Below are 20,825 nucleotides of genomic sequence, written 5' to 3' on the forward strand. Positions count from 1 at the left end.
AGTCTACAGTAGAACAGCCTCAATATAGATTTCTTATCCTGCTGGGTTAAATCTGGTAAGGCTATCAGCATAAGAAATCACACAAGGTGTGTGTCATGATGACTGACGTATAGCAGCCCTAAACAAACAGCTATAAACCAGTCTTCCTTAACTGGGTCCTCCATATGTTGCTAGACCACACATCCTATAATCCTGAACTGCAAGCCATGGTACCTGGGAGTGGCAGTAGTTCCTCAAAAGAGGAAAAAAGTTCCTCCACACTGACTGCTCCACTATCAGACAACCCTTAGAGGCATGCAAAGGAAATAGCCATGGTGACATTCCCTTAAAAAAAAACACTCTTTCTATAGGCCAGTGGTGGCGAACCTTTTAGAGACCTAGTGCCCAAACTGCAAACCAAAATCCACTTACAGTGGTTATCACAAAGTGCCCAGAGTTGCTGAGCTTTTCGTTGAGGGGTTTTTTTTTTTTTGAGGGGGAGAGGGCTCCCCAAAGTTGTTGAGCTTTTTTGGGGGAGCTGCTGACCAAGGTTTTGGAGATTTTTGGGGGGGGGGTCGCACAAAAGTTGTTTTGCTTTTTTGGGGGGGGGGGGGAGAGAACAGAAATAAATGACGAATAACACCTTCGCAGGAACTAACATGCAGCACCGACGACATCGTCTGCCAAAGCGCCAAAACAACAACAACAGCACAATGAGGGTTAAAAAACGAACTCTGTTATGCCCAATCAGAAACAGCTACTGACGCAACAAATTGAAAAACAGACCAATCGCTGAATACAATCACCAGCAAAACAACAACAACTACCAAAAAAACAATTCCGGGTTTCAAGAGCGGACACAAGCTGTAGTCTGGGGAAAAAACAACAACAACCGATGGGCCGATGGCGCACGTGCCAGCAGTGAGGGCTCTGCGTGACAAGTCTGGCACGCGTGCCATAGGTTCCCCACCGCTGCTATAGGCTATGCTGCAAGGTCTCTAGCTGAGTAAGACTTGTGGGGAAAAGATTAATAAAGTGCTTCCATATCAAGATGTCGACTTGTTCTAGGCTGCAAATCCCTAATGATGTTTTTATATCTAAGTAACATTATAATGTGCAACTGGAGAATGAGGAACTAAATGTTGTAAAGGCTGTGGGGATAATGTCAAAATGCAGGAAGGCAGGGGACCAGTCATGTAAAGTTTGTTAAACTGAACTGCCTTGCACTACCTGGACCGTACCTCCCACCTCTGTAATTATGGTCCCAAATAGTTGTTGATAAGCCTACAAAGAGATAACCATTTCTTAAAACACATTCCACTAGCTACCAGTCATTCTTAAGGAACTATTCCCCAAGAGAGTGTTAACTGATAGTTCCTTCCTGTTTGTCTTCAGTCAGGTTACTATCCTCTTCCAAACTTTCAATGGATTTAAGGTTACCATTGGATGCTGCTTCTTTTTTCAGTTGATCTGTGTCTTCTGTTTTAGCTGGGGCTTTTATAATCTCCTCTTGAAGAGATGTTACTACTTTTTCCAGGGATTCTACCAGTTCATCCCTCAATTCATCCTCAGATTCTTCAAAGTTACTGTGTTAACAGATTAAATTAATAGGATAAAACAGCTATTAACTTACGATTCTTGATCAAGTTATCATAATGTTGAATTTCTAAACGGCAATATTTATTTAAAAAAAATTGAAAGTGTGAGAGCTGGTTTACGTGTTAATGGGGCCCTACACAGTTGCCTTGTGAGGGTACAGAGTTCCCATCTCACCAACTTTAAGGCATAAGCAGGACTGTCTGAAAGTGCTATTTGTTAAAGCCAGGGGTGCCTAAAACTTTGGCTCAAGGGAGACCTCATAGTATGAGTCAGCAAAGAGCAGTATGAAAGTATTTGCTGCTCTTCCTGTTTTTCTTCCTTCAATGCCGGTTCACACAATGTTGAGATTGAGAGCCAAGTACTCAGTTCTGGAGTTTTAGCTTCACCAGGCTTGCTGGTCAACCTATTTTTACGAAATTATCAGTTTGCCCACTGTCAGTACTTTATATTAAACATGAGCTAAAGTGAAAGTTAGACACCTTTCAAAGCAAACAGCACCCTAGTTTTAAGCAATTATACTAATTTATCTAGAGAGAACTATGCTATTAAATTGGTGAGGTTGCCGATTCTCCCCATTCTATACATTTGTCACAAATCTTAAGGTCTGAACAGCTCAAAAATACTGTTGCTTAACAAGAGTCTTTTATGCTACGCTGATACTGTCAAAAAAGCAAAGGCCAACTTACGTATCGTCGTCATCAGATCTTGGATCAAGCCTTTCTTCATCCACTTCAACAGCAGCATCCACTTCTGAATCAGAACTCGCTTCTGAATCAGCTTTATCGTTTTTTGGAGTGCATGGGGTTACTGTCTCCTCTGAAGTGGAAAATGTTTTATTTGGTTTTATTGTGTTTTAAAGATTGTAAGCCACTTTGAATTTACAGCAAGGAGTGTGTGTGTGTGTGTGTGTGTGTGTAAACTTATAGAGCAGGGTTGGCCAATGTGTCGCCATTTGGTTTATACCTGATGCTAATCTAATTAAATATATTTGGCCAGTTCACATGAGGTAGCCCACAGAGGACTGCCTTCCAAATGTGGGGCTGCTTCCAAATTCACAATGGGACTAGGCCAATCTGTTTGTGTGAAGTGGTACCTCCAGGTGGGTGAGTGGACACGTGATCACTATTGCTAGCCTGATAGAGGTAGCTACTTGCTCAGGCCAAGGATTTGATGAGACCACCGTTTTAATATGCAGGACACCAAACCTCATACAAGCTCAGTGAGGAATAATTCTGCTTGAAACACTGTGAGCTGAGCCTTCTGCTGGAATTGAAAAATACCGTATTTTTCGGCATATAAGACGACTGGGCGTATAACACGACCCCTAACTTTTCCTGTTAAAATATAGAGTTTGAGATATACTCGACCATTGATTCTCCACCCAGCGTATAAGACAACCCCCGACTTTTGAGAAGATTTTCCTGGATTAAAAAGTAGTCTTATATGCCAGAATATACAGTATGTAAGACTCTACAGCTTTCTCATAAGGTCCTGGATAGGCATTATTAAGTTTGGAATTACTAGACGATCTTTCACATCGTTTCATTACCGTGAAGCTTCTTAACTTTCCAATTTATCCTGCAATCAATAATTGGTTGTATAAGATGTTTGGGCACAATTTTACTGTATGCAACTTTCCCCATTTACTTCAAGCATACGTGTTGTCTTTATATCATGGTATGTTAAAATATAATGACTGATTGTTTTAAAACCATCCTCCTGTTGTTTTATTTATCCTCACTATTGTGTACTGAGGTATGAACATTACACAGATACTGTCTGTTTTAGGGCAATTCAAGCTTTCCCCCTCAATCTATGTGCTTGTTGTGTGTAGGTTAAGTGCACTGATATATTCAGTAGCTGCAGGCAATGTCAAATAAATCTCAGATGTGACTATCAAGTAGCAAAATATGTAAGAAGCAACTTACTGTGTTCTTCGGCTTGGCACAAAGTGTCACTGGAGCATTCTGCTTCAGCTAGCATGTTCATTAGTGTCCCGGGTGGTTCTTGGCTCCATTTTCTCCTGTTTTCATGGAATTCTGGAGGCATCAAGGTAACCTGGCCCACTGAGAAATAATAATTAGTTCACTCACTCTGCATTAGCAAGGCTTTCACGTAAAACTAGCCCCGCTGCATTTCACCTTCAAATGTAAAAAAATTTCTGCCTTCTGCCTCCTCTCTTGCTCATGCAATCATAATTCATCCTTCTACGAAGGTGCATTCATTTGCCGACACTTTTGCTCAGGCAACAGCACTATGGAACATTTTTTCCAATGACAAAATATTTGAAGGACAGGAAGGTGACAGTTTAAAGTATTTCTAAACTAAGACAAAACAAGTCTTAGGGGCCTCTAGTGGGCTAGGAGGTTCACGAACCATTTCAGAAAACAGCTGAATACAGCTGAATGGATGATGACTATAGAGATGTGGGGGGAATAGAGCAGGGGTTGCCGACCTTTTTGGACAAAAGGTAGAATTAAAATAGCTCTGAGCAAGCACACTAGGCTAGGAATGGTCAGGAAACAGCCTGCTCACAGTCTAGCTTAGCACCCACAAGTAATTTTTTAGGGATGCCTCTCTTGCACTTTGGGAAGTATGGAAGTGATATTTCAGGTCACAGTAGAGCACCCTTCTGAAATGCCCACTGTATTTCACATTTAAAAGAACCAAGTGTAACACTCAGAAAATGCTTCCCAAGAGATTACCTGCTTCATCCATGGTAGTCGATGTAGAGGAAATATCTGCATTTTCTAGAAGATTCAGAAGAGTCTGTGGGACTGATGTTTGCCAGTGTTTCTGTTTACTGTGGCATCATCTCATTGTCACCACCTAAGGGAAAGGAGATTACCTTCAATTGCTTTTAAATCTGAATGGATAAAAATCTGGTGTTAATTATGAGACACAAAGGTCCACTGGTTTATTTTTCAGCACATATATTGTAATGAAGTTATGCATGGAACCCATTCTTGTATATATTGATTACATATTATCACTGGCCTAACAAGCTAAAACAAAAAACTGAGCTGATCAGGTACATGGTGACAAGACAGTATCATTGTATGCCCAAAACAAAAAGCAAAAGTTATACAAATAAGCTCTAAGAAATACAGGCCTACATGATATGAGCAACAGAAAGAACATAAAGGACTATAACTGCAAGTGAATAAAGGAACAGCACACCAAAAAGTCTAGCAGTTTAGAGAAGCACACCTGTTTCCCAACACTGTAGTTCTAGCAGTGCTTTGTCTATATAATCATCACAGAAGTTTGTCAGTTTTTTCTTAAGGTTTTCTCCATCTTCAAAAGTTAAGGCTTCATTCAGTTTATCACATTCCTAAAATCAAAAGAAACAATGCACATTGAGAACTTACTCAATTCGTGTACATAGGCCCACATGCAGCAGGAAGGCACGGTCAAAAATAAATTACGGCTTTATGAATGAGGAGTGTGCTTGTGCACAGTATTCAATCACTCATCTCTGCCTCTCTTTGAGCATAACAAACTATGAGGCTTAGCTTGTTTTTCTCCAGCCAAACCGTTTTCTAGGCTAACCTGGTGTAACATATAATATATAACATATAACATATAACTGGTGTAACATATAACAATAGCCCATACCTCTTTCTCTTTCTGGAAATCTGAAACACCATCTTTCAGATCAATCTGAAACTTTACACCTCCCTGAAGAAAATAAAAAAGAGTTACCAACTATCACAGATACACATTTTAAAGAATCCTCATGCCATCATCTGAAATACAGGCAGAGGAGAGCATGATGACGCTGATTATCATTCCTCCGGTCCAAGGGAAGGCAGCAATCCACTCATGTGCTTCAAATTTTTTCCTCTCCGTTCCCCAGTATGGGATTTTGTGGCAGAGTAGATTAGGAAACAAGATAGGAAAAGACAGCATATATCTCCCACGTACCTGAAATGGCCATCACATGCATGATCATCACTGGCTGACATAGTCACCTGAAACCCCATTTTCAGAACTATCAGTATACAAAGGCCAAACAAAATGAAGAGAAGTTTATCTTTAACCTTTGCTTTGTGTTGTCTTTCAAGGAAATTTTCCTCCTGCCAGTTATGTACTCCAATTTGTTTCAGGTTTTGCTCAAGATCCTTGTAAGACAAAAAAAAAAAATTTTTTTAAAAATTAACAGGCACAGTTACCGGTACTTCCAGTAAAAAATGAAGTATGCTCTTATTATATTTTGATAAAGCATAGTCAACCATGTTAAAAACTGTGACCTTTCCCCATTAATGTAAACATTTCAACTATCACATTGTACCATACAGAGGCGCTAATACCTGAACTGGTTCATCTTGTCTTCCAGGAATAATATAATTATAAGTAGGTTGGTTCTCAGTCTTTCTCTGTTTCACAATATATGTTTTGTCCTTTATATTTTTATTCTCCTTTAAAACAGAATATATTAAATTAAAAATGTTGCTGATTTGAAAGAAACGGTGATACATGTGTAGAATTGCTTGTGCATACACACAAAGTGAGAACTCTGAATCCTAGCCACTATTTGCTCTCACACCCAAAACTCTTGTCAGTCCTAGTACTGACCACTAAAGGGGCAGAATGGATTTCAACTGCTAAAATCCTCCCATTACAATAATCTAAACAGAAGGATAAGCAACATCAGCATAATTACTATCAGTCTGCCACATCTTGGAAAGGGAGGTATGGGAAAGCTCTAGTAAAAGTTTGGTGCAGTGAAATTTACCTCTAGAGATTCTGCTTTACGTCTAATTTCATTTACTTCACTGTGGTACTGCTGGCGAATCTTCTGCAGCTGTTTCAGGTATTCCTGTTAAACATGATCAGATTTTTAAAAATGTGTACCCACAGGAAACTTGAGAAGCGACACGTTTTATCAGCAATATGTACATTAACATCAAAATTCTATGCATGTTCATTCAGGAATTCTATTGTGTTCAGGAGAGCTAATATGATTTGTAAAGGACTGTAGCAAATATCAGTACAGTATTTAAGTATGTACACACACACACACACACACAGTCTCTGCTATGAAGATTTTAAGCCTTTCTTAAACAGCAGCTTCCCAAGCATGACAGCACACTTCTTGAAGTGGTCTGCTCAATAATAATAATAATAATAATTTTATCTAAGTAGCGGTCAAACTGATAGGTGGCATATTAAATAAACAAATGCCAAAGCCTTTGAGAACACCTAAAATAAGTAAAAGAGCAATCCAAACTCCTGGCAGCAAAGGGGCTTAATAGAATAGTGGAGTCATTAGGAAGAACTTCCTGACAGTAACAGCTGTTCGACAGTGGAATTTGCTGCCAAGGAGTGTGGTGGAGTCTCCTTCTTTGGAGGTCTTTAAGCAGAGGCTTGACAGCCATCTGTCAGGAATGCTTTGATGGTGTTTCCTGCTTGGCAGGGGGTTGGACTGGATGGCCCTTGTGGTCTCTTCCAACTCTATGATTCTATGAGTCACACTGCTGGAGCAACTCATGCCAGTTTGCAGGGAGGTGTGGGGGGAGAAAGCTTCAGTGGAGAGGCCTAGATCAGGCCTACTGCAACAACTTACTGGTAGCTGGCTGGTTTAGGATGGAGCAGATCCTTGGCCAGCCCAGCCTCTGCCCCTTCCCTTCCCCACCCTCTCCCTGTTCCCAAAATGTCCCATATTGGGGGCTTTAGGCCAGCTTCTGCCAGTGAGAATGCTGTCATTAGTAGCTTCAGACCACCAGTAGTTTAAGCAGGTGTGGTTAGGAGCTCTGTGATGGCAGCTTGGCAACACCTGGGCAAGCTGAGTAGAGGGGGCACCTCATCTAACCCCCCTCCCCCAGCATGGTGGATCACAGATATGGATTGCTCTACCCCACCCAAGACCCCAAAAGCGAAGACTAGAAGATATAGCACTAATTCTAAGTAATCCACCATTAATTGCCCAGTACTTCTGCCCTAACAAATAGTGCACCTGTTTTCACATACTAAAAAAGAATGCCTGTACTATGGTTTTGCAGTAGCAGATTTACATGGATCTGTGTGGGGATCCTGCCCCCCGGCATTTGCATAATAAGACTCTATGATTCATGTTATAGTTCCCTTGACCCATAGCCCAAGGGAGCACTAACATTGCTCTTTCTTACCTGTTCTTTCATTTTATTTTTTTGAGCAAGAGCTCTCAACTGCTCTTCCTTCATCTCCTGATTCTGCATTTGAAAATTACTGCCGGTCAGCAGAAGATGGGCGCAATCCCTAAATGCAAAATAATGGAAACGTACAAAATGTAAACATTTCCGAACCACCCCACTGAATGGAAAAGTAAAATGTAGTTGGAGGTGTTTTTTTTCATGCTAGTGCATTTTTAAATACCACTCTATTTGCCCTTCCATTGCTTATCGGTTTTCAGTCTGTTATTCTAACTTATTAGAAAAAATGCTTACAAGTTGCTTCTCTACTTTTATCTTGTACTGCTGCGCATTGTGTCGTCTCTGAAGATATTCTGCAGGCCTGTGAAGAAAACAGGAACATCAGTGAAAATTTGAAGCTGGATTCCAAGTTTCATTAGTAAACTGTACTGAATATAAAAAACTATAGATTAAAAGGTTAAGTTGGATGTCTACCTTTTCACACTGCTTCTCTGTTTTTCAGTCATAAATGGTCTAGCAATCCCCATACTCTCCCCACCTGAAGCTGAATCATCATCAACCCATATATGCCCACAGGATCAACTCCATCTGAGGTACGGGCACTGTTACAGGTAACACATTTTGTTCTGCACAAATTTATCTTTTACCATCTTAGCACCCACATTTTGAAACTCCATGTCTACTGATACCAGATAGGCACTGTACTTTTCCGGCACCTGCTAAAAACATTTTTGTTTAGGCAAGTCTATCTAGACTAGTGGATGCTGTTATGAGTTTTAATCTGGTTTTGGCTTGTTGCTGATTTTTTTTTTTTAATGTTTTAAATATTTTTGCAACTTTTTAAAACTGATCATGTTGTTCTTATTCTTTTTGCCAACTTCTTTGAGGTATTATTATGACTGAATGGTATATAATGTTATGCAATAAATAAACAAATGTTGCTGCCACAACATACGTTGCAGACAAACCTGCTCATATTCAGTATCACTTCAGAATTTCAAATTTGAACACGAACTTGAAATCAATGGGCTTTAGCTTAACTAATTCGGTGTGGTATCAAACTGAAAGCAAGCAAGCAAACAAAACCTTGCTAATTCTTGCACAGTCAAGAATACCCATGTCAAAATCATGAGATGTATCAATATTCAATGGGGGGGGGAATCCTACCAGTGAGGTGGTGGAGGTGGTGGTTTTTGTCCTTTTTGCTTATAATACTCTTCCAATCTTTCACTGATACGAGGATCATCACCCTGCTCAAAGGGCCTTTTCTGTAAGTTTTCAAGTTTCATATAATAATGGGCATAGTGCCCCTCATTCTGGCAGCTTCTGATTTCCACACATCTTCAACCGAGGACCCCAGGGCTGGGAAACATCATACATATTAAAATTATGAAGGCAAGAAAGCCACTGTCTCTGAAGTTATCCATTTGCTAAATCATATTGTTAAAGCACATCACTTCCTGGGCCTAGTGATTAGCACCCAATGGTATACTTTCCCATACTCTCCAACATTTCTCTGAAGAAAATAGGACGTCCTATTCCATAACATAATTTCACTATTTATACCCCACCCATCTGACTGGGTTGCCCCAGTCACTCTGGGCGGCTTCCAACATATATAAAAACATAATAAACATTGAACATTTTAAAAACTTCCGCATACAGGGCTGTCTTCAGATGGCTCAGGGGTCAGATAACTCCATACCCTTCAACGTTTCTCTGACAAAAATAGGGTATGTCCTAAGGAAAAATGGGGCATTCCAGGATCAAATCAGAACTAGGACAACTTCTATAAATCCAGGACTGTCCCTGGAACATAAGGGCACGTGGAGGGTCAGCCATTCTTGAATTGAAGAAGTTTGGTCCTGAACAGTGTCTGGACACAAGACCACTGAGAACTTCATTCAAGATCCAACCTTTCTGATGAGAATCGGGGTATAAACATAAAATAGCAAGCATATTCCATTTTCCATTCTTCTGCTTGTGCTGCAGCTTATGCTTTCTCTGTGGACAAAGCATTCCGCTAAACAATATTTATGACTCCTATCAATCATCTCATGTGAACCCATTAACTCCTTTGGCCTGCCGATGGCCTAAACAACTTAACACCACAAGTGCCTAGGCATTCTCCCTACCCCTGTGGGGCAATCTCATTAGGCACCCACGCCTTCCCCTTGACCTAACTTTAAGAAGAAAAAGTGAGAAATTGGAAGTGCTTATGGACTTATGCTTATGGGACATGGGTGGCGCTGTGGTCTAAACCACTGAGACTAGGGCTTGCCGATCGGAGGTTGGCGGTTTGAATCCCCGCAATGGGGTGAGCTCCCGTTGCTCGGTCCCAGCTCCTGCCAACCTAGCAGTTCGAAAGCACAAAGTGCAAGTAGATAAATAGGTACCGCTCCTGTGGGAAGGTAAACGGTGTTTCCGTGCGCTGCTCTGGTTCGCCAGAAGCGGCTTAGTCATGCTCACCACATGACCCGGAAGCTGTTACGCCGGCTCCCTTGGCCAGTAAAGCGAGATGAGCGCCACAACCCCAGAGTCATCCGCGACGGGACCTTACGGTCAGGGTACCTTTACCTACGGACTTTTTATGTGGTTGTGTGATCTGGATCAAGAGTGATGCGTAACAGCAAAGTGTGGCTTGCGCATCCCTTTAAAGAGGTACAAACTTAAGGTCAAACTAGATACAGAACATAGCTTTGAATCTGCTACTTAGCTTTTTTTAAAAAAAATAAAAAGGTGAGAATCCTAACAGCTGCTAAGAGGGACCATTATACAGATTAGGGGCCTCGGAATTGCTTTTTCGATTTTTAAAAAATACAAGAGCAGATTGAGGAAAAGAATTCCAGAATCAGGTTCAAAGACACATTATACCTCACATCTTGTTTGACCCTAAATTTGCTTATTTGTCAAACACTGTTAAATTAGTCGGTACAGGAATAATAAACCTGTGGCCCTCTAGATGGTGTCGGACTCCAGCTCCCATCAGCCCCAGCCCAGCATGACCAATATTTAGGGATAATGGGTACTGGAGTTCAGCGACACCTGGAGGGTCACCCATCCCTGAATAAGTGCCCTTTACTGCTGCAAAGTGAAAGTACATGACAAATAAAGAACTCCATTAAACAGTTACCATGTTTTTCCGTCTAAAGACGCCCCATGTATACGTACCCCTCCCGTATTTTGGGGGACTCAAATGGGGGGGGTGTATCCGTGTATAAGATGTCCCCTAATTTTGACATTATTTTTTAGGGGGAAAACCTAGTCTTATACACAGAAAAATATGGTAAAGGCCAAAATAACTTTAATTACTATTACTATTATTATTATTATTATTACCTGATTAATAGGATCCTGGGGCCTTGAAGGAGCTTTCCATTCATTTTCATACATTATGTCTTGTTTTTCTGGACAGCATCTCCAGCTTGATTTTGGGTGAATGATGATCATGGATTCTTGATTTCTGAACTTCAGGAGCTCCTTTGATAATTCAATTAAATAAGGTTTTGATAATTATTTCCAATATCATACTCCTATGCCCCTCCCCTTCAAAACCCCAGAATGACCAGCAGCATACACTGAGTTGGGAATCCTGTTTGGCACCAAATGTGCAGTTCTGCTCCAATTAAATATGCTCCAAAATGTGAGCACTCAGGTAATGAGAATTACTCCTGAGCAATGCTTACTGAAGTACCTACCACCATCTATTTCTATTGATCTAAAACATTCTTCTAGTTCCAGTGGGAAGGGAACTGCCATTACCTGACTCAGTCTACCTCATCAAGGAAAGGGCGCAGTGTTTGCCTCTGTGGTCTGCACACAATGCACTGGCAATATATAGGCCCACCTTTCACTAGAAGTTGCATAAAATTAATGCTACCTTGTAACGGCAAAGTAATAATTCTACCCATGTTTACACTTTAGATGACAGAATCGGAGGCCTGAATTTATTCGAGTGCAACACTTGTAAACAATATATAAACTAAGATTTCACTTTCTTGGAGAGAAAACTACACCTGACTAAAGCAGTTCTGTGATCTTAAGAGCTACACCGTTATATCCCAGCTCAATCATTGCAGGAGCATTGCTGGTCATTCCCCCAAGCTGGCAAGGCTAATTTGACAACGACAAGAAACCAAGCTTTTAATGTCACCAGCCCAGTTCTGTGGAATACTCTGCCAACAGAGATTCAGCAGGCCTCTTCTGTTTCAGTTTTTAAATGCCTGCTGAAAACTTTCCGATTCCTTCAGGCTTATGCAGGCAATTAAGAATACATCCTACCACAGTAGTTAACTGATATCTGATTTTATCTTTTTTATATGGTTTTTATTTAATGGTTTTATGTAGTTGTTGTGAACCACTTTGATATGTTGTTTATTAATTAAAATATCTGTTGATCCTACTTCTTACTTACAATACCAGCAGAATGGGGCTACTACCTTAAAGCACAACTCTTAAACTCGAGCCGTATTCAGTACATGCATCTGCTCAATAGTTTTTGATGCCACCGGTGGCGCCAAAGGGGAAGGAGCATGCAAATTTATTATACAGCATCTTCATTGAAATTTGACTAATTATCTCAGTACCAATTTAAAACAAACTTCTCTCTCTCTTAAGCATTATGCTTTCATTTATATATATGTATACATAAACCTTAGTGAGCAACCAGCTTGCCTGATGGCAGTGAATCTAGAGACCTTTTTTCTGTGAATGACGGTGTGGCTGAATTCTTCCTCCATGATCTGGAAGCAAATATAACAGATTACACACACATGCATATCTATCTATCTATCTATGCTACATCTTCGCTCAGTTGGTGAGTCACTAGTGTCCCAATGCACCCAAAGCTGCTTGCTCATTCTGATAATTCAAGACAAGAGGGAACAAACATCTTGCCTTTATCTAAAGAGTGTCTTCCTCAATATCAACTATTTTGGGGCCCTACAATCAGTAGGGAATGACCTGTTGTTGTTGTTGTTGTTGTTGTTGTTGTTGGAGCTGCTGGGTGCTGCCCAGTTCCCAGTGGTGGTTCCCCACTTGTTTAATTTCCTCCTTGGTGAGGTGTTTTTTCCTCCCTCGTTACTAACTTTCAGAAAGCATTCAGAAACATTTCTGTTCACCCGGTCATTTGATGGCTCAGAGATACCGTTCCCAGCAACTATTAAAAACGTTCTTCATTGTTTGGAAATATATATTTATTTTTAATCACCCTGTTTTACCACTTTGGTGTTTGCCACGCTGGGCTCCTTTAATAAATTCAATTAATAAATACATTTCCCTGCGGAAAGCAAGCATTAGCAGCAATTGACGTCAGACAATTCCACTCCTCGAGTGTAAATTCTACACATTCACCTTCAATGTGACTACCATGTGCAAAGTGAAAAGAGGCAGAAGGGGGAAAGGAGTGTGAAGGTTACCAGGGAAGGGGTTTTCTCATTTCTTTGGATTGTCTAGCAGACACTCACCTCAGGGGGCAGAAAATTCTTTATTTGCTTCTCCAAAAAGGGCTTTTTCAAAATGGAGTTGATAGAAGGGCGATCTCTTGGAGATGTTTTAAACAGCTGCGATACTAAAGTTCTTAATTCACATGAATACTTCATAGATACTGGTGTGAAATAGCCTCTGCAGATCTTCAGCACAAGTTGAGGCAAACTCTTGCCTTCAAACTGAAATATTAAAATACAGCCATAAATAGTGACTGCCAAGTGAAATGTGACGTTTAAATAAAAATGTTGACTCAGCATCTTTTCTGGAGGAAATATCACCATGTGGCCCAGGGGAAAAAAACACCCTCAGATCTATACAAACTGGCATCTCCTTCCTAGGCTGTCCAAGATTTAGAAGCATTGAAAGTTACAATTCTAACTGCTGCTTTTCAAAAGGTCCACTTGAAAATTTTTCATTCTTAGTAAATATTATATTAAACGATTTACAAATAGTCTGCTAATGTACTTACAGGGTGCTTTAAAGTACAGAGTTCATATAATACACAGCCAAGGGACCATATATCTCTGTAAAAGAAATAAATCATAGTATGGGGTGGGGAAACATTGTAAAACAAGAATATACATCTCAGCTCTGCAGTCAACAAACTAATTCATCCTGTTCGTTGAAAAACAAATACAATTCACAAAATATATAGACACATCCTAGGTTCCAAATTAAGAAGCTTTCTTAATAATAAGGATGGAGATATAAAAGACAACAGAGAAGTTGCATAAAAGAGAAATAGAACAGTTAAGCTTCTAAATACATAGTCAACCTGAGAGAGAGAGAGAGAAGTCTCAGTATTGCAATAAGTAAGAATCACCCACGATGTTCAGCAGATGTCATGTTTTCATGAAGATTAATGCCTGGGTGGTGAGAGCATCCTCAGTCATATGAGCTTGGCAAACCTCTAAGAGCAAAGGTTTCTCACATGTCAACATGTAAAAAAATTACCCACAACATGTAAGCAAGGAGTGCCTGGGGAGACAGGCCATTGGAAGGCAGAGGCAAAACCTACAATTAAGAGATTTACTATCCACTCCTGAAAAAAAGGCCTCCTTATGGGGCAATTCCAGTTGTCTAGCAGGAGGATGGAAAAGGTATGGTGCTATCACAGAGCTGGAAGGGACCACAAGTGTCACCTAGTCCAACCCATGCAAGGCAGGAATCCTTTTGCCCAACATGAGGCTCAGACCCATGACAACACTGAATTCCTCCCATGATGTGGTTGAAATATGTGCATCAGAAATATTCAGACTCACGTTTTGTTGTTATATGGCTTGTTCTCACAGATTTCAGGTGACAAGTAATATGGTGTTCCTACACAGGTCCGAGCAAATTCCATAGTACTAAGGAAAACAACGATGAAAAATAATGGGTTTGACCAGTAAGTTTGTTATATAGAGGGAAATTGGGGTGGGGGAAGCAACTATACATACCTACATCAATTCATCATTTGGAGACTCCAGGAACAATTAGAACACTACTTATATATTTCAATATGTAACAGAAAATCTGTATTCCAACCAACAGTGACACAGGAACCCTCAAATAAACCAGGATCAAAAAAATGTGATTTAAGATCAGTTTGCTTAATAATCTGTTAGACTAAACCATTGTATCCCTAGTTCAGATATAAGAGAAAACTGCAGTTTATTCGAAACGTGAATTTGGAACCTTTTACTTTGCTTCCCTCATTTATTTATTTTTTACATTTATATACCACCTTTGTCTTCCAAGGAAGCATGGTGAACACGTTATCGTCCTCAAATAAATGGTGCTTGATGCAACCTCTTCTCTTCATTTATTGTAAACCACTTTGAGGTTTTTTACAATCAAGCAGTGTATTCATTTTATGAATAAAATACAGTAAGGATAAATCATTGTTTAGAGTTAGCGTCAGAATAAGGCCAGTCTACATCCCCCTCTCTAAACATTTCACTATCTAAAACAAAGTAATCCTTTACAGACATAGCACGGAAAGAACAATATTGAGAGTCCGTAAAATAATGCTTACTTGCTCAGCATTCTCGCAATCCCAAAGTCTCCAAGTTTTGCTATCACTCCGTTATTGCTGAGGAAAATGTTCTGCAAATCCATAAAAGTGATGATTTATATACCGCTTCATCACAATTGTCTCTAAGCAGCGTACAAGGAATGTATAGTAGATTGTTTAAAACTGTAAGATCAGAATTCGGTTAAAATGCTGCTGAAATAAAGGCTTCAGTAGGCGCTGGAAGTTCAATAAGGAGGGTGTCTGTCAGACCTCAGCTGGAAGGGAGTTCCATAAAAATGGAATCCACAATACTTTATAAGTCAAAACTCTGCAGCCAGTGCAGTCAGCCTGGAGTGGTGTTATATGCTCAAACTGTTTTGCACCGGTGAGCAATCTGGCTGCTGAATTCTGCACCAGCTGAAGTTTCTGAACTATCTTCAGAGGCACCTCATGTGTAATGTGCTGCAGTAATCTAACCTAGAGTCATAGCTGTCAAGTTTCGGATTTGAAAATAAGGGATCAGCAGTCTCACCTATCCCGGGGACAGTCACATGTCAGTGGTGGGCGGAGCCAGAAGCAAAAGTGGGCGGAGCAGCAATGTAAACTCCAAGCGGGCTCGGGCTCGGAGCGGAGCAAAGAGGAGGGCAGCCAGCAAAGAGGAGGGCAGCCATGTGCTCCGTGCGATGGAGCCCCATCGCCTTCTTGTCTGATCCCATCAAAACAGGGCAGGAAGCAGCAGCTGCTCAAAGGCAGCCAGGCTCCGCCCGCCAGCTAACCCTATTGGCCGGCTGAGGAGCTCGGCGGCCATGGATAGGGGCTGATGCAGGGGGAGGAATACACCCCCCTGTAAGCACGGGAAACGGCTCCCACTTGCTTTGAGGGCTGAGGCTTTTCTCTCCAAGTAGGCGAGGTTTTCCCACCCAGTCCCTGGCCAGCAGGGGAGGAGCTGCTTCCATTAAAAATGGGAAATTTAAGGGAAATAAAAAATAAGGGAGAGCAGCGGGAAACTGCTTGAAATAAGGGAGAATCCCGGGGAAAACGGGATACTTGACAGCACTGCCTAGAGTTTACTCGAGCATAGACAACAGGCGTTAGGCTATCCCTATCCAGATAGGGGCACAGCTAGGCCACCAGTTGAAGCTGATGGAAGGTGTGCAAGCGACAGCAATGGATCCCTGCCCAAGAACAGTTGTAGCTGACATACCAACCACAACTGGGAAAAGGCACTCCCCCTTTGACTTACCTGTGCTTTTACATCTCTGTGCAGAATCTTCCTGTCATGTATATGCTTCAGTCCTAAGGAGATTTGCACAAACCAACTCAAGATCTATAGGCAAAGATAAAATGTCAATACCCCATAAACCACCACCACTGTAATTTCTACCAGGGTGGTGGTGGGGGGACTTCCTTTAAAAGGTACAAATGCCAGGGGAAAAAATGATGAATTTAATATTGTATACAGTAGAGATCAGAAAAAAATAAGATATACATCTCTTCATAAAAAAGCAGGAAATAGGGATTCCAACCTCACTCTTGACATATAACCTGGACACAAATATCTATTCTACAAGGTCAGAACATACATTTAGACATCTAGCTAATAGAAGAAGCCATTCTCTGGGATTAGAGTCAAACAACTTCCTAACCACTCACCCTGAGTAGCAGACACACTTCACGTTTTCTGTAGTTCTCAGTAAGCCCAGTCCAGGATAGGTCCACCTGTTCCAGCACCCTCAACTTCAATCCAAAATTTGCACCCAGGACCTCAGTTTGAGGGCAGCTTTTTAAAGCAGAGCAGGGAACCTGTGGTTCTCTGGATGTTGTTGGATCTCTCTATCATCCCTGATCATTGGCCATACAAAGGTACCCCAACAACATCCTGAGACACAAATTATTATGGCACTAATGACTTGGTAAATAAAAGAAAATGAAAGGCAGGATGCTAATCTCCTCCTTGTCCTTTTTTCTGTGATAAATAATTGAATGGGAGAATGTAAAGAAAGGCAGTTCTTCAAAATGCAAACTTACCTTGTCTTCATCAAATAAAACTCCACACTGCAAAATTATCCTCTTCATAAGGTCACCTCCATCACAATATTCCATAATAATATATAACTTATTTTTCTCTATAATAAAAGTATGAACAAACTTTGTATTTACAAATACAGCAATTAACTGCTTTCACAGCAACTGATATAGCAAACTTAACCAAAGCAATAAATCAGTGGGTTGTTTATTTTTTTAATTCTTGCCACCATCACTATTTCAAAAAATGCTTAAAGTCATTTAAAGTTTAATGTTTGTACATGGTTCCTTCTATGAGCAGTGCAGTCAGTGTAATCTGTCTTGGAATAGTGATAGGAATAGGAATAGGAATAGGAATAATTTATCATTGGCCAAGTACATTTTCCAACATACCGTACTTGGAATTTGCTTCGGCTACATTGCAATATAAACATACAGACACTGTTCCTCTCACAATACAAAGAAGCAAAGAAACCCCACCCATATTTTACCTCCCCTTCAGCTATACAACTACGAATTTAACAATTTAATGGCACAAGGGAAAAAACTATTCTTGTGCCTGGCCAATTTTGTATATGAAGTCCTGTAGCGACGTCCAGATGGAAGTAAATCAAGCAGATGATGACCGGGATGTAAAGGATCTGCTACAATTCTCTCTGATTTCAACTAAAGACCCAAATTCTCAGGCTCACAACACCAAGACACATATTCCATGCCAAACAGATTAAGATCTGGCCATCTCCAAAATACTATTACAGATTTCCCACCTCTTGACCCCCACCCTACACTAGGTATACACAGCATTAGGGTAACTAGAAGCAAAGGAAATATGTAGTGATCCTGTGTCTTTCAAACATGTGCAAGGAGCAACTTCTCATGGTTCTGCATGAGAAGCTAAACCACCCAAAATTAAAGGCACAAATGGTCCACTGGTGAGATTGTAAATTTTCCACCACTGGGATGGAAATAATTTATTTAAATACCTTCTGAAAACCCCTCTTCTACACAACTATTAAAGGTACACAATCCCTGTCCTCTTTTGCATCGGCTCACCCTGAGAGTTGTTTTTTTAACAAACAAACAAAGCCATAGAAAATGAGACCTTGAAAGGCAGTGTAGAAAGCTACTATATTAGGGTGCTTCATTTTGGACAGAACAGCGACTTCTTTCAGAGAGCATTCTTTTTCTTTTCTTGGCATCTAAATTGGTTGAGAAACAAGAAAGGAGAAGCATGTGATTATTACTGTCCCTTTCCCAGATGAAGTTTATAGACTTTATTTATACAGTATTGAATATTTAAATATCTACTTTTTTATTTTGTTTTGATCACACATATGCAGGTGAAACTCGAAAAATTAGAATATCGTGGGAAAGTTCATTTATGTAAGCAAATGTTTTCATTAGCTACTGGAGTTTAATATATGAGATAGATTCATGATATGCAAAGTGAGATATGTCAAGCCTTTATTTGTTATAATGGTGATGATTATGGTGTACAGCTGATGAAAACCCCCAAGTTGAAATGGTTAATTTGGGGTTCTCATCAGCTGTATGCCATAATCATCACAATTATAACAAATAAAGGCTTGACATATCTCGCTTTGCATGTCATGAGTCTATCTCATTTATTAGTTTCACATTTTATGTTGAATTACTGAAAGAAATAAACCTTTCCACAATATTCTAATTTTTCGAGTTTCACCTGTACATAAAGATGGATAAATATAAAACCATTCCAAAACTAACTATATCCAGTTCCCTATGTCTTGAATCATGAGTGTAGATGATATACATAACATCACTCTAAAAGGTAAGCGCATTTGGGACAGGTGGGAGGAGAGATTATTTACCTTTGTTAAATTGATCTCCTTGATAACACATGGTTGATTGTTATCCTTTCCTTTAGCCAAGAATACTTTGCCAAAGGATCCTTCTCCAATCATTTTAATCACTTCATACTCATCCATGTTGTGGATTTAGAGAAATGTCTGTAAAACAAAAATATTTAAGTGATAGATACTTACCGGTAATACAGTGGTACCTCGGTTTACAAACTTAATCCATTCCAGAAGTCCATTCTTAAACCAAAACAGTTCTTAAACTGAGGCACACTTTCCCGAATGAGGCCTCCCGCTGCCAGTGCCCTTCCACCATTCGGATTCCATTCTTAGACCAAGGTAAAGCTCGCAAACCGGGACACTACTTCCGGTTTTGCAACGCTCGTAACCCGAATAGTTCTTAAGCAGGGCCGTTCTTAAACCGAGGTACCACTGTATCTACAAACTCATAAGATATCGTTTTATTAATCTGTAAACATTATTTCATCATACATACAAAAACATTTAGGAAACCGGACTCTACCAATTGTTTCAGAAGTTTGTTCCACAAAGATGAAAAAATGTTGATTAGGTACAATCCGAGACATTAAGAGGATATTCACACACCTACTCCATTGGAAGTGAAACGATGAAACTTACAGATTGGGGGAGAATTGCCTTTATTAAAGATTGATTATCATCACATTGACTGTGGGAGCCACACCCATTGCACATGTGAAAGAAATATACTTCTGATTCACAAATGGGATGCAGAAGAACCCTCCTCATCCTGTCTGTTGTGAAACACACAAATCCTGTATTCTAGCCTTTGCCAAACTAGTGTTTGAGACTAAAACTCTAGCTGGGGACTGAGGGTAGTCCAAAACATCTGGAGGGCACCAAGTTGGCAAAATGTTGCTCTATTCCATACAATGCTTAATTAAACGGGAGTAAAATGAAAAGAGCATGATGCTGCTTGTGGTCCCGGGGTAGAGTACTGAGATGTTCTGTTTTTAGATAGAACACTCTTCTATTTAAAGGCTTCCTCTAATTCAGTGTTTCCCAAACTTGGGACATCAGCTGTTTTTGCACTACAAGCCCCATCATCCCTAGCTAAGTGGGCAGGGATGATGGGAACTGTAGTCCAAAACCAGCTGAAGACCCAAGTTTGAGAAACACTGCGTCTAATTCGAAGGACAGTCTTGTTTAGAGATAAACATCTTTAAGAACAGACAGCTAGAGTCCTGAAGTTGCACCTGAACAGCAGATTGGTCGGATACTTCCAAACAATGATGAGATGTATTTTATTTCTGTTTCAATTACAGCAATTATTTCCACCATACAAATTATGGTATGCCGACAAATGATATGCAAACCGGCATCCTCTTTCTTTGATGACGCATTCATTTTTCTTTGGGTCACTGTGTAAGTGGACACTCTATAATCCACAGCACAGGTTTGCAGTCACCTTGCTGAAATCTAAGCAGGTCTGTCTGGTACTTGCTTGGATGGAAGGCGCTGCCTTCAATGCCACAAAGTGGAAAAGGCTGGATATAAAAATGTACTAAATAACACATATAATAAAAATGTGCGGAAACCATTAAGTTTTATTCAGAGTAGACCTGCTGATATGAATAGGCCTAAGTTAGTCGTGTTCATTCATTTCAACAGAACTACTCCTGAGTAAAAAAAAAATAGTTTGAGGACCACCCCAGGGAGAACAAAGATCCATTTGCCACCCGAGTCATTCAAGATCCCACTTCTTGTTAGTAGAAATGCAGCCCCTCC

General features: G+C 40.3%; 1 protein-coding gene across 1 annotated transcript; it reads right to left on the reverse strand.

Moving 5' to 3' along the window:
* Nucleotides 1–954: 954 nt before the first annotated feature.
* NEK5 (NIMA related kinase 5) lies at nt 955–19,208 on the reverse strand. The gene is given in 25 exon segments (XM_033142752.1): nt 955–1,565; nt 2,265–2,394; nt 3,507–3,644; nt 4,284–4,407; nt 4,787–4,912; nt 5,197–5,259; nt 5,622–5,702; nt 5,892–5,999; nt 6,317–6,400; nt 7,710–7,787; nt 7,789–7,818; nt 8,007–8,073; nt 8,880–9,041; nt 9,043–9,074; nt 11,052–11,123; nt 11,125–11,189; nt 12,379–12,454; nt 13,178–13,378; nt 13,669–13,723; nt 14,462–14,548; nt 15,217–15,287; nt 16,439–16,522; nt 17,224–17,321; nt 18,323–18,419; nt 19,071–19,208. Coding segments are annotated over 25 exon segments (2,469 nt in total). The 5' UTR covers nt 19,188–19,208; the 3' UTR covers nt 955–1,342.
* Between the last annotated feature and the right edge of the window lie 1,617 nt (nt 19,209–20,825).

This window comes from Lacerta agilis, chromosome 3 (assembly GCF_009819535.1).
Source record: "Lacerta agilis isolate rLacAgi1 chromosome 3, rLacAgi1.pri, whole genome shotgun sequence".
NCBI classification, from domain to species: Eukaryota; Metazoa; Chordata; class Lepidosauria; order Squamata; family Lacertidae; genus Lacerta; species Lacerta agilis.